The sequence below is a fragment of the Solea solea genome, chromosome 6, assembly GCF_958295425.1.
Source record: "Solea solea chromosome 6, fSolSol10.1, whole genome shotgun sequence".
Lineage (NCBI taxonomy): Eukaryota > Metazoa > Chordata > Actinopteri > Pleuronectiformes > Soleidae > Solea > Solea solea.
Genome location: NC_081139.1, coordinates 7,436,842 through 7,451,537, shown reverse-complemented (window position 1 = coordinate 7,451,537; position 14,696 = coordinate 7,436,842). Strand labels below are relative to the sequence as shown.

The 14,696-nt window shown below is 41.1% G+C and overlaps 1 protein-coding gene across 3 annotated transcripts in view; it reads left to right on the top strand.

Moving 5' to 3' along the window:
* asic1b (acid-sensing (proton-gated) ion channel 1b) overlaps nucleotides 1-14,696 on the top strand; it is a 144,242-nt gene that overhangs the window by 91,378 nt on the left and 38,168 nt on the right. Inside the window, exon 1 of one of the 3 annotated variants that reach the window (XM_058631445.1) lies at nucleotides 3,874-4,862. The exons of 1 other annotated variant lie outside the window; for it this stretch is intronic. In XM_058631445.1, coding sequence (XP_058487428.1) covers nucleotides 4,191-4,862 — 672 coding nt within the window. In that variant the 5' untranslated portion in view covers nucleotides 3,874-4,190. Of the gene's footprint in view, nucleotides 1-3,873; nucleotides 4,863-14,696 lie in introns of those variants that run through there. One more of the 3 variants, XM_058631443.1, reaches the window with a different exon arrangement.

Genomic DNA, 14,696 nt, shown 5'->3' with positions numbered 1-14,696 from the left:
TGCTTTAAGTGTTTGGTTTTTTTAAATTATTATTATTATGTCATTGGAAAAACAAGAAAACTACACTCAAAACATAGTTTTTAAAGAATAAGTGAGCCTAATCTTGGATATCTGTCTTTCAGTGTTAACATTAATTTGTGCCATGGATTAATGATTAGTTTAGAAAAAGAGTTTCAAATAAGATAATATGAAACTCTGGCAGACTGGCAAGCTGCAGCTTTTTTGTTCAACACAGAAACTAGATATTTGACTTTGTTGACATTGTTAGTATATGAGGCATTGTGGTGGTGAGTGAGATGCCTGCCAAGCAGCAAACCAAGCGGTCATGAACAGGTTGATGCCAAACATTGAGAGTGTTTCGATACTGTTTTGAGGACATTCAGGTGTGTTTTAACCCTGCAACACAGTTTTTAATGCAGAAGATGTTGATGCTATCCGGGGGAATAAAACAAAAAACATGATCTTCTCCTTCTCCTTCATCACCCTCATTGAGTGATTTTTCACATATCTGTGGTTTGCGGAAACAGGTCTTGAAAGTGATCCTGGCTATTGGGTTGGAAATATAAGACAAATATCAATCATGAGAAGCTCTTCTTTAAAGGTTTAGTGGCAGCCAAACGTTTGACTACAAGCATAAAGAGCCAGCTGTGAAGCCGATAAACATTCAAAAATGCAATTCCACTTTTCTGTCATATATAATCAGGAGCTTTGTCTCGCTCTAAAGTAAAAGAAAGGAAGGGCAGAGTTCTTTGGATGGAGATGATGATACTCAATGTGGAAGATTTAAATCAGACACGAAAGATGATTCTCAGTTGAGACTGTTTAGTGCTGGGTCAATGTTTATTCCAAGCAAGAAAAAGGAATATGCAGAGATTATATTGGTTTCTGTGAGCCTCTCTCTCTCTCTCTCTCTCCATCACTTTTAAAGATGCCACACTCCCTGATGTACAGACATGTCGTACTTAGGGGGCCCACACTGGAACGTTTACCCATCATCATATCATCTACGTGGTCACCTTTGCACCGCCTCAAATGAGAAATGTGTTATTTTTCCACAGCAACTTATTTAGAAAGCAGGTCATTGTTCTCTCCATATTGTTTCCTCCCAGATGGGGAGCCTCTGCATAAAACGCTCTGTGTATCACACGTCTCCGTGCTGAAAGGTTAAGACAGAATATTGTGGGTTTGGAGGACAGCAACGTTGCCTTTGGCTCCTGCCTCATTCTCGCACAGCATCGTCTGGGGAACGAGGGAAGCTTGTTTCTTGTTTACACACTCTTTGTTTATCGGGCTGAATCCACAGCATCATAAAATAAGAATCGGAGAATATGAATATGAGGCTATTGATTGGAAACTGGAAGTAATATCGTGGCCTTTGTGTGACATCTCTCGTTTTTTGTTATTCTTTATTTTTGTCATCTTCGGTGTTCATCTTCCCTCCTCACTTCACTTCACATTACACATTAAAATCAGATTTATGAGGTGCACATTAATTATCTGGCGGCATCGAGTCTCCTTTCAGTCCCTGTATGAGTGCGTGGGAGTCTGTCGGTCTGTCTGTGTGCATGTGTGACTGTATGCATGTTCTGTGTAATGGGCTTTGTGCATCCTCTCTTGCTGACGGCCAGGATGTATCCATGGCAACGCCAGGTCGATCCTAGCTAAGAGCGGAGCTTGTGAGAGGGACTTAAAAGAGAGTGTTAAAGCTCTCCTCTCATCTGGTCTGTGCTCTTCTCACTCTGACGGGTCACCTACGTGGCCTTGTTGAAAGCCCAACCTTTAGCTGTGAACGTGGATTCTCACATCAAAACACAGTCACATTATCTCCTTGAAGCGGTAAAGACATACACTGTCAGGGGTTCTTTTTTTCTTTTTGTGGATACAGTAGAAAAAATGACAGGAAGTGAAAGGAGACGTCGATGGGGAGGAACAAGTTATAAAATAGGTTCAATTATTATTGAATCTGAGGGTTCAAGACAGGTTTAAGTTAGAGGTTGCCAGTGGCAACTCTTTCTGTGAGTCACATCATGGTGTTTATTTAAAATAGGTTGTGTAGCATACAAAAGACTCATGGAACTTTACTCCCTCTAAATGATGCCTTCAGGTGTCTTTTCATGGCCCTGCCATCCCTGAGGAGAAGCTGAAGAATAGGTGTGCTTCTGCTGCCCCCTTGTGGATATCAAAACAAATGCTGAGGCAGAACATGGGTGGAAAGAAATGAGAAGTGGCTGCCTGGGGTGAATAAACAGTTTGACAGGAAGAATTGTGCAAGAAGGTCATGTTTGTTTTGGTTCTATCTCTTTGAGAGAAACATGAATCCGTAATTTATTGCAGCTCTGTGTGCGTGTCACTAAATCTGCACTGATCCCGTAATGAAGATGTTATGGCAGAATGAGATTGTCGAACCCTGTCGTCTGATTTCACTCAGGAGGGCGGCGAAATCACCGTTTTATTTCCTCCACAGCATTTTCATGAGTTGCCGTCTTGTGCCACATTTGGGTTGTTAGCGTGTGTGAATATTCATGCCCCACCACCTCTCAGAGGGCTAAGACACGACAGCTGAGGGAGCCGTGTGACCTTCTTGTTAGGTCAAGCAGGACCAGAGGCTATCGAGTAATCACTTTATCAGTGCATATTCAAAAGTCCTCAGTCTGACATGCAGGCAGTGTAACACAGGCTCCAAGATTCAGCCAGATGAAGGCAAAGCCCTAAGCTCTCGTGTTTGCGCTTTTGTGACAGGCAATGTTCAAAGCTGCAGCTAAACACATATTGACCAAGTCTGCTGCCAGTCTCACCCTCTGGGTATGTGGCTCCAACTGATGGAAAACTTTCCGGTGGGTTCTTACAAGTTGAAAAGCTCAATTTACACGGGATCGGTTTTGGTTTAATGTGCATGCCGTTGGTTTTCTGGCTTTAATGCGGCTGCTCCTCTGAGGTTTCTGTGGTATCATTAGCTGCAGGCTGTTATTGTAAAGAACGCCGTCATGCCCCTAAACACATCTAATGTTTCACCCTCATGTTTCCGAAAATAATCCGAGCAGTCTAATGGAGGTGGATCGATTCAGATGGATCCGTCTCTTACATTTCCTTTTCATATCACAACCAACACCACCTTTGGGAATCTGCATATTCAATAAGGAGAGGATCAATTTAAGATGATGCTTTCCTGCTCTCTGTCTCTCTCTCTATCTCTCTCTCACACGCTCTTAGCGTACGCATATTTGCTTTCAGTTAATCTGTTTTCAAAGGAATGGCTCGCAGCAATGTACGTGGGGTTTTGTAATTTGAAAGTGATCTGTTGTTAAACTGAGCCATTAGATTGAACTAAAGGAACAGACTTGATTGAATTCTCTTGACTTTCCCTCTCATAGTTTCACTCACGCACACAGTTCAATGTCTTCTTTAGGGTTCCCGGCACACGTCTCAGCGCACGTCTTTCTTTGAAAAAAATACTCACCATCAAGATCACATTTTGAAATGCGCATAATGCGATTTTCTTTTGTAACAGCATCAACCTCGGTGATATTTGCATTTAATTACACAACATCGCTGACATCATTTTCGTTTCGGAGAAGTGAGGTCGTGCCAGTAAAACAGTGAAATCAGCCTATTTAGTGCTTTTGTGACAGTATTGGCTGTGTTTGGCTTTCATTTTCTGTCCCCTGCTGTGTCAGACCGCGTTTTGTTTTTTTCCTGTAAATGATGAAACTGCTCTGGCACGGTGACCTGTATCCGGGCCCTGAGGGAGTATTGTGTTTCCTATACTCCTCATGGCCTCACCTCCTCTTCCCTCCTCTTCCTCCTCCTCTCCCCCTGCAGTCCTTCTCTTCTTCTCCTTCTTCTTTCCTCTCATCTACTCTCTTTTTGAAATTGCTCAAAGGGATGGACCTGCCCCAGAGACACGAGGACGAACTCAGACAAGGCATCTAGGCTCAGCTCAGAGTGGACGTGAATGCTGACGAGCGGCGCGTGTGTCTCGATTCTTAGCTTGTGTTCTTCACCTCAGATGATCTTTTCGTCTTTGTTTGGACGCGTTTGACCGATTGACTTCCTTTCAAAAGACGCCCGAGCTCGTGTCCGATCAGAATTAATACTTTTTCAGACTTTTACGATTGTTTTTGGTGACTTTGGTTGACTTTGCCTCTTGAATCACTTTGTGAGGGCGTCATTTGCTCGTTCGTACAGCCAACATGCCAGTCAGAATCATGTGCACCATCTCCTTTTCCGCCGATGACGAGCCCGGCAGAGGTTATGGCAAAGACGGTTTTGAAGACCACTACAAGCGCGTAAATAAAAGTTACAGTGACGGGGGCTCACAGGACTACCTGGATGGGCAGAGTCAGGCAGACGACTACAACGAGGAGGAGGACGCCGTTAATGAAGTGGACGACATAGCCACTTTCTTCAGTAATTGCACGCTCCATGGTGCCAACCATGTGTTCGTGGAGAACAAGAAGTTTGGGTTTCGTGAGGGTTTGTGGGCCATAGTTTTCACGTTGGCGCTGTCCGCTTTCTTGTACCAGGTAGCTGACAGGGTCATATACTATCTCTCGTATGACCACATCACCATGCTGGATGAAAAAGTGGCCGATAACATGTCTTTTCCAGCTGTCACCATCTGTAACTACAACTTTATTCGGAAGTCTCAGATGAGCTACAGTGACTTGATTTTCATGGGTGCTCTCTTGGGCTTCGAAGAAGGTATGGCGCCTGGGTTCCCGCTCGCCGTAGAGCCAGACCGCCCGCCGGGCTCTCGCTTCACCCTGGATGAGTTCTACACCCGCACTCGACACCGCATAGAGGACATGATGCTGGAGTGTACGTTCAGAGGCATCGAGTGTGGTCCTGAGAACTTCCAAGAGGTAAGATACACGGGGACGTCACAGCGACCAATATTTTTCAAAATAGCTTCAAATATTCCGCCGTGTCGGGGGAACCAGCAGAGACTCTAAATTGAAAACCATTGTGATACATTGGCCCATTATATAATCCAAGGGTATTTTAAATGGGTCTGGTGGGATTGATTTGTTTGATTGGTAATATTTCATTCGGGGCATCTAAAATTGTAATGCAGACCAAATAAGAAAGAAAGAAAGAAAGAAAGAAAGGCTGCTGGGATTCATCAGTTTCATCAAAATAAAAGGATCCTAAAAAATACTGAACAGGAATCTGTGATGCCCAATTATTGAACAAAGCTTATTTTTAAGTCAGAGCTTGAATGAAACATCATTTTAAATGAGTACACGCAATAAAAAAAAACAGTTATCTATCTGTCATGCTTGGCATACACCTGTTGTTACTGAATTTTCACATGCACCGCGTAACTGCCCTTCAGTGTACTGGGGGGGAAAAAAAGCAAAACCTTTGCACTGCTCAGATCTTGCCAAAGGGCAGCCTGCTTTGAGACACGTTTCCTGAATTTCTGGCATGTTTGGCTTTGTGGCTGCTGCCCTCATCCTGCACGTCAGACAGCACTCAGGAGAGATACTGAATTACCAAGTAGTGTTGACAATGTCCACCTATTGGTCTATTGATTTGCCTGACCTTTGCACAGTTATAGGTACGTTCAGACTGCTAATGGAAGTACTAGAGTTACACGAGCTGCAATTACATCACTGCATAAATGCATGTACACGACACACTATTTCCATTTTAGACTTGATTACAACAGGATAGGTCGTTTATTTATTTTGTGTTTGGTTTTACCAAAATGACATTAGTATTAACCCTGAGTGCTCAAGCAGGTGCACCCATGGTAATAATGGAATAATACACATCTCCTTAAATGGACATCCTGGGGGTGTGTGTTTATAGGTACTTTTTTGTCTTCTTATGTGTTGTTTAGTCGTGAAATAAAAAGTAGCTAAAAAGTCACAAAATTAGATTTTTTCTTTTCATTTTATTCATAATAACGAACTAAGTGAACTTTGTACTGTGTTGTATTTCCAAATTACACAAATTCAATCCGATGTTTGATCCATTTTGAGTACTTTTTGCTCAGGTGTGTTTATGTAGTTGGTGAAATTACTATTTTTTTTTTTTACATCAGATTGCCCATAGGTTGTGCTGAAAAAAAACATATAGGACACTCTATATTTCACATTCGTATAGCCTCTGTACTGTATGTTTAAACATAGTAATGGCAAAATGCTCTGTGTTCTAAGGGTTAATAAATGTCTAACTACTTGTTGCCAAACATTAGGTGTTTGATCAATAGAATATTTTTGAGAATGTAGCAAAATATTGTTGTGACAGTGACTTACTTCACTTATATTTAGTCCGTATACTCCTGACAAAAGTGACGTGGTGCAGCGCGGGGCAATCACTGTCACACATGGACAAGCGTTTGTGTGCGGACAATGTCTTTGAGGTGAAATAGGAACAGCTGTCATCCTCTACTGATATCCGCTTTTAGACTCCGCATATTGTGACTGCAGTGCATTCTGTCATTGTATTACCACGAGGAGGGAGGCAGTGAGGCTTCATTCAGTGACAGACATTGCGGTTGGTGAAAGTTCAAAACTGCACTTATGCAAAAGCCTTACATGCAACTTTTGCATGTCAAATTAAAAATATGCTAGAATCCTAGGTGTGACTATTTGTTTCTTGATTGTTGGTCTAATGTGTCAACATTTTTCTTGTTGAGTATTGATTATGGTTATGCGATCAGTCATTGATAATGAAAATAAACGTTGATGACGGCCCCAGTGGATTTTTTTGTGAAGGTATGAATTAATCAGTAATAGCAATATCATGAGTCTCTCAGAGACTTGTCTCACATTAATGTATTTACATGTCATGGGTTCAAGATTAAGAGTCTGGGAGAATCACTTGACATTAAACACTGAAAGCCTGCCTGCAGATGATATTTCACAGCATCCACGATGACATTATGAGGACTGGAGCTTCAGACGTCGCGAGCTACAGAATGCTGCGCCCTGTCAACCCCAAACAGAGCAAAAACAAAACAAGAGTGCCATTGTGAATCGAAAGTGTGGAAGTACGACGAAAATGTTGCATCGTACAGTGACGGATGGTTTCACCAAGGTGCTACTTATCAAAGTCGGTCGCTTTATTTGCCTAATACACGGTGTGGAAGCGAGGGAAGGAAATTAATGATTCTGCAGTGAAACCGACTCAAACGTTGCAGTGATGGTGATACAGAACAAAGGGAACTTCCGCTGAAGGTTTAATATAAGGTCCTTTCACAGAGTTCCTTTATCTTGAGGAAACTCTTTTGTGCCGAGTTTACAAATTCACCTTTACGATGAGGTAATGAGGGCAAACTGCACGATAATACAAACAGACAGGATGACTAATTATCAGCACAGAAAGAACTAAAATATTATATCTACTTTGACAGCACATTATAGAGCTTATTTTTCACTCTTTTTTTTTGCTCAGGTCTCCTGTCAGTTTCTCTCCCAGGTATTTAAATCGCAGCCTGCCCAGTAAAGTGGGCAATCAGCATCACAGATGGCAAAGGACACTGTCCTTAATATGAAAACGGGGCTGGCTGTCGTCCTCTGTTCATATGCTTTTGTTGTGGCTGCAGTGCAGTCTGCCATTTCATTGCGGTGAGAGAGAGGCAATGATCCGGCTTTACTCAGTGACAGACGCTCCTGCCACGGTGCAGTTTAAAAGTCATTCCCGCTTTCATAAAGTCTGATTTACATGGGACACTCCCGAGAACACATTGTGCTGTACATTAAGCTGTGATATGTTCTCACATTCAAATCAGCACTGAACGCCAATTCACTTTCAAAACAATCACGCCGTTTTAACGGGTCGTACGTTCTGAACACGATGTCAAACAGTTTCTTTAAATTTATACACTGCTTTATGTCTTCACCCTACAGTCTGCTCAAAACTGAATTTGATCACTGAACCTCGTTTCTTATTGTTTTATCCACTCTCATGTTTTATTTTCTTCATTTGTCCATTCTTCTATTTCATTTTCTTTCAACCTCATCTAGACACGCTTGTGTTAGCTTATTTATAGTTACTCTCTTACTATTTATTTATTTATTTATGTTGAGCAGTTTTTTGGTCATTTTTTGTTGATTGTTGAGTTCTATGACAGTGTTTCTTATTTTGTATTACATTTTTATTGTATTGTATCTGCCATGTTTACATTTTAATATTAAGAGTTAGATTACTTTGTGTGAAAAGTACTACGTAAATAAAGTTTGGTTGGTTGGTTGCTTGGTTGCATCAGTTAAATTAAAGATAAAAAACAAGCAGCAGTTGTTCTTGCATTAGTATGCCTGTCGGTTAGTACCTGATCGGTACTCAAGTCCATTTATAGAATCCTATCATTAATTAATTAGATTAACTCTCAGCATGAAAGTTTGATGAAGTATTCAGTTACTTGATTATAATCTAAATAACTGTGGGTGTTGCTGCCAAAAAGTACTTAGCAAATGATCCATTTGCAGAGAGCTCGGCACAGGCTTGTGTCAGCTGTAGCATGAGCAGTGCAGGTCGTTCTGTTCAAAGTGCGTGATGTCATTTAGTTTGGAGTGAAATGATGAGTGTGTGATTTCATCAAGACATGATTAACACAAGTGACAGGTGATCTTTTTTGTGTCTGGTCCAATGGGACTAATTACAGTCATAATCCCTCAGCACCTGAACCTCCATCCACGCCTCAGTTCTAAACTGTTTGTCAGTTTGTTTCCAGAGCAACACGGAACACTTTTCTGTGTTGCCTTGAGAATGTCCACAAACGCTTTGATAAGCAGCTATTTAAGGAAAACCTGCCACTTAACTGCAGCTTAGAAACAGCTACATTCAATGCTGCGTGTGTGTGTGGGCAGGCGTGCAGACACGTTACATTGTATATGAAACATGTCATGTAACATCTCATCGGTGTATTTTTCGGGAAAGATGAAGGATGTCCTTGCACATTTTGAAATGCATTGCTTTTTAGTGTAGTGGACTGATGTCGTGCTATTTGAAGATAGTGCCTTTTATCAAGATTAATAATTGCAAGGGAGAAACTCAAGGCCATTACGTGGTGGTTTACTGCTTTTGAAACGGCACAGGGCGCACTGATAGAGTTTTTATTCAAACAACATAAGGGCAACTTATTAACGGTTTCAAACCTAATCGATTGTCCCCGTTGTGAGCATCAGGCTGAACTAACGACAGCCACAACTACTCTGGCCCTCATCTAATGTATGTTCACCTGCCTTTAACTCCTGCTCTCCTTCACAATAAGAGCGCACGCTCAGCAGCTCGACCTGGCCTTATGTCAACATCGTGTCGGCTTATGCTGAGCTGATTTTGCTGGCCCCCGCTGGCTTCACAGGCAGCATCGTCTTAATGCCATGGTCCTCACAGTCATACCTTTCATCCCTATTTATCTGTATCCACACTCGTCTCACTAGTAGTTTCTCGTTATAGCAGAAAATGTACTCTCCTAACTATTCAATATTCAAATATGTTCAAAACATTCTTGAATCCCGTCCTCCTACTTGGCAGCATGACACGGCCTCATTGACCCTGGTGAGGCTACAAATACATGATTTACATGCCTGTGAACAACTTGTAAAACTGTGCAAAGTTAAGAAATGTTGATACCGTAATGACCTGTAAACGTTAATATGCCGTGCATTCATTGATTCCAATAAGCGGTCAAACAAAACTCTGCAACCCCTTCAATTTTTCTATTCAATCACTCACTGTGTAAGGGTATCTGTAAGTAATGAATAATATTTTAATAGCACCTTTGATTGCAGGTTTTAATTCCCCCATTAGAAAATCATTTCCAATCACCAAGAGACTATATGGCAACTAACAAACACTTTGGGCATCGCAGATGGGCCTTGATTATATTGGCTAATCCGCTAAAGAGCTTTTGTGTCTCACTGCTCATTTTGTAATGATGAAAATCTATTGAGTCTATTCATTTTGTGTAATGTGGCAATTTGCAGTGTCACTGGTTCCCATGTGGAGAATGTGTTTGTTGTGTCTCCCAAACAGCCGCTCGTGGTCCTGTTGGCTTCAAAATATGTGAGCAGATTCATTGCTTCCTGTTTTCTGGGGGTTTTTTTGGGTCTTGTCTTTTTTTTTTTATGGTTGACTGAGTGTGTGTGCCTGCATGTGTGGGACTGTCTCTTGCTTGAAGTCGGGTCAATACTGGTGAAGCTCAGCTAACACCCGGCGGATACACAGTTCAGGTTGCAGCAATTCTGTCTCGGAGCAGAAAGTGAGCCCTTCTCGGAAAAGTGATCTAACCCTCTGCTTCCTCCTCCATTCCCAGCCTTTTAGATGCCACTTTCCTTTTCTCCAAGCTCAGCATTGTCAACAGAATTGGCAAGTGGCTCTGGTTACGCCCTTCTCCCTGCTCATCAAGAGCATCCTTTTCTATACCCCGGGCTCAGGGTGCAACCGCGAGACAGGCACACAAACTTAGGGGAAATATTACAATTTCAGAGAAAGGAAAATGAAATGCCAGAGTTTTCCTTCACAATCTGATTTCATTATTTGTCACAGTGCTGGGTTTCCCATAAACAGCCCCTTGGGTAGAGATTGTATCAGTGAAATTGCAATGTAATTATCTTGAAGCATGTGGCATGATAAATTACATGTCCATAAATTGTCTTTAAAAACAGAGCACAGCAAATGAGAGCATCACTACAGAGTAAATCATAACAAAAAAAAACAAAGACCAACTGATTATAGCACTGACAGCATTGGGTGTGCGCTAAACTCCAGAAGCTTGAGGAGCAACAGTTACTCAACACCTTATGCAGTTAGGCTAATTAAACTGTCACTCATTCGAATGAAAATTGATTTTTGTGCCTCAGTTTGTAATATGTAATTATTTTGTGATTTATTTTATTTGTCAGTGTACAAGTTAAATGCAGTCTGGAGCTTGATCGATGTTCAGCTCTTACTGTTTCATTAGTCGGTTTGAAATCGCGGCGACTCCGGCACAACAACAAACAACACACAGGCTTAATTGATACGCGTGCACTTGTGCAGAACACGCAGCCTCATCGGTGCACGCGGTGTTTACTGGAGGGTTGTTGGTTTACAGTAATTGTTTCTTTGTGCGCTGCAAATGATGGATTTCAAAGTTCATGTGGTGGAAATTGGTTTGATAAAGTAAAAGTGTAGGCTCAGTCAGAAAATGGTCATTATGGTCTCGACATTTGAAATCCTCCACTCTTGAGAGCGGACGGCGCAAGACCATTAAATATTTATGGTGGCACTGAAATTCAAATCGCTGTCACTAACTTTCTCTCATCTCCACAGCCACTATTTTCACATCAGTGGTTCAGAAGTGCCCTCTTCTGGTTGTATTTCATTGCAATCCCGAATGCCGATTCTAATCAAGGTTAAATTAGATTTAAAATTAATTTGTATATAATTAAAGTGTAATTATATATTTTCTACATTTTTCTTCTTTTTAATTTCTCACGTAAAAAACATCTAAAGTTCTTTTTAGTTTAGCCTCTGTACTGATCTACTTTCTTCTTTTTATTGTAGTTTAAGGCTTTCCAGCATAGCATGTTCCAGTTTTATATCAAAGAGTGATCACAAGGGGGCAGTGTTTTACAATCCTTTTAGAACACACACTGGCTTTCAGTGAGATTTTGGCACTGAGGTGCTGCATGGCATGCTGTTTTATTTGTTCTTCTTCTTTTTGCTTGTAAGAGATAACTCAGAAATCTCTAAAACAAAAAGATAATCTTCAATATAACATGCAGTGGCTGTTACAGAGATACAGCTTCCCAATGACCTCTCCTACAAATGCAGTCTCCATGTCCCTTGAAATGGTAAAAGCTTTGATTCAAAAGTTGCTTTTCCTGCAGTGGGAACAACAGCTAGACACACCCCCATCCCACCCAAAAAAAAGGAAAAAAAGAATGTCATATCAAAAAGTAACCTTAAAAAAAAAAAAAAAGAGTCTAGATGTGTCAGAATAAGTGAAGCATATCAGAGATGGGGAGAACTTTGTGACTGCATTGGCCCTGAAGTTGAATTCCAATTCTCCTGTAAAATGTTTAGTTTTTTAGGAAACATTGGTGAAAGAGGGGGATACGTCGCTATATTTAATGTTGTTAATAGTTTACTCAACACAAGTAATGGCCCGATATCTTTCCTTTTTTAATGAGACTCTACAATTCGTCTATGTAAAAACTCCTGGACGTTCCCACTGGAATTGCTTCTCCTCAAGCATGCCCATCATGTTTTGTGTGTATCAAGTGTAATTTTCTGTGTGCAAGGGGGTATCAGATTTCTGCCTAGTGCAGCTTGAAAATGTCTTATAGAAGCAGAGCTGCTGCCAGTGAAACCACAGCAGTTGCATATTTTTTAAAATAAGTATTCAATTCTATCTGTGTGCTGTGGGGATTCGAAAAAAAAACTTCAATAGTAAAAATTAAACATTAGCTGAGGTTTGTTTGTTGTGGTGGTTGGCCTTGGCAGAAGCTCATCCTTCACTCGTTCTCTCTCTATATACTTTCTCTCTGTCAGTTTGACATTCATTTGATCCCAAAAAAAGGGTAGGACCCTTTTTTAATCAAATCCCACATCAGTCTTCTTTGAGATCTCATGACAGCAGGTGCACCAGCAGCTTTCACTCCTTGTTTAAATGTGTCAATAAAGACTGCGTCATTTCAAGTCTCCAGCAGACTTTTAGTTACAGAGTTACAGAAGTTTCATTTTTGCTCCTTGACCGAGATAAATGACGCTTAATGGTGTGAAAATGAGGGATACTGCAATTTTGTTGGAATGAATATAAATGATTAAGACACATGACACGAGTGTCCTAACCTGGGCCACTAGCCACCTGCTAGTTGCTAATTAGGTCGATGAGAGGCTCTTAATGGCTTCCTAAGAGGAGTGTCCTTCAAGTCAAAGCTGGGAGAACTTTTTTTCTAACAAAACGAGGGGGCGCTGTGTCTGTTTCAGTGCACCGGCTCCATGTTTACTCTGCATGTGTCTATGTTTCCTCATGCCTTGGATGTGTGTATGTGAGCGTTCATGTGCAGAAGGACATTAAAATGACTATAAATGTGTGTCTGGTTTGGGCTGGATTGTTTTTTTTGTGTGTGCGTCACAGACGACTTCATCCGTTGTGATCAAAAGGACTCTATTATGAAGCAAGTGACTCATTGTGACAGACGTTAAAAGCAGCCGTCTTTTCTTTAGATGTGTGTGTGTGTGTTTGGGCATGTCCAGACTAAAAAGAGTATGTAAGAGACAAAAAGATAAAAACAAGGGGTCAAACTTGTGTCCTTTCAAAGTGAACCCCAGGAATTAGGATGAGGGCGAGGCCACTGGTTCCAAAAATAAACTCAATTTGAACATGATTTTCACTTGATTTATAACATCAGCTAACATTTGCCTGAGGAGTTAATGGTCTCAGTCATTAGTGTGAGCACTTCCTCGGGAGAACATTTTGTCAGGTTTGTAAATTATGTTCCCGTTTAGAAGAACATGGACGATCGAGCATGACACATATCAGTACGAGTGGACACCGGCGTGATTGACGAATGGTGTTTTCCAATAAGTGCCTGTGAACAGCAGTTCAGTGCCTTCAGTGTCTGGGGTCGACGCTGTAACATCCATTTTCACAAAAGTGACGTATTGATTATCGGCCAAAAGTCATGCTGAACTCAAAGGTGCACAAATCAATGTTTGATGACAACCTGCTGTTCCAGTTCTACTGTACTGGACCTTTTACTGTGTGGCTTCTGGAGGTAAACATGAGGTTTCAGTTTCCTGAGCAGCTGCTGAGTGTAGTTTGTCAAACACTGTTCTTGGAGAATTTGGTTTTAATACATTCTCCATAGAACAGGGGTGTCAAACTCAAATGACCTGGGTGCCAATGAGCATCTAGTCTGGTCAAGCGGGGGCCGACATGGAGGAAAAAAAGTGGAAAAAACAACTATTTATAGCCTAAGATATTCATTATGATATTAGACAGAATTGCAAAGTAAAAGTGCTTGTTTTGATATAAAAGGATTCACAATAAAAACATATTTATGATGCACAAAAACGGAGAATTAAATTGAAAATTTAGCAAATAATGACGAGGATAATTGTGATTAAAACAGCTTAAATATATGTAATTTCATGTTGAGTGTAATACATTAAATAAAGCAATGATTACAACCAAAAAAATACATTTAGTCTTATATTCTGTCTCTATTCCATCACCTTGCACAGTGGTGGGCGGGCCGCATGTAAGCGATTGGAGGGCCACATGTGGCACCGGGCCACCAGTTTGACACATGTGCCATAGAACATAGAGTTGTTCATGTTTTGATCATGTGTCATGTGAAATCTATTCTAAAGTTCTGTGTTTGTTCTGCGTCCCTTACAAAACTGTCCCAGCTTTCTGTCTTTAACCACAAATGTCCTCCAAAAAGGTTTTAGAGCTGGACAAAGAGATAAGATCACAATCAGATCTCAGTGTTGACACTTATTACTGGATGTAAATGTAATCTGGGTAATATTGTATCAGGTGTTAATGGAGTCTGTGTGACACGCTGACAAACTAATGAGCTCAAAACTGTGAACACACACCTGCACTGAGCTAATGTTAGTGTGAGGTCCATCGATTTATAAGTCTTTGTTTCACCCCAGGATCTCTGAGTCAATCTCTACAGGTCTTGTGCCGCTGCCTTGGGTCAATGTTAGAGGAAGCGCTGATTATATTATTCACCGCCACAACC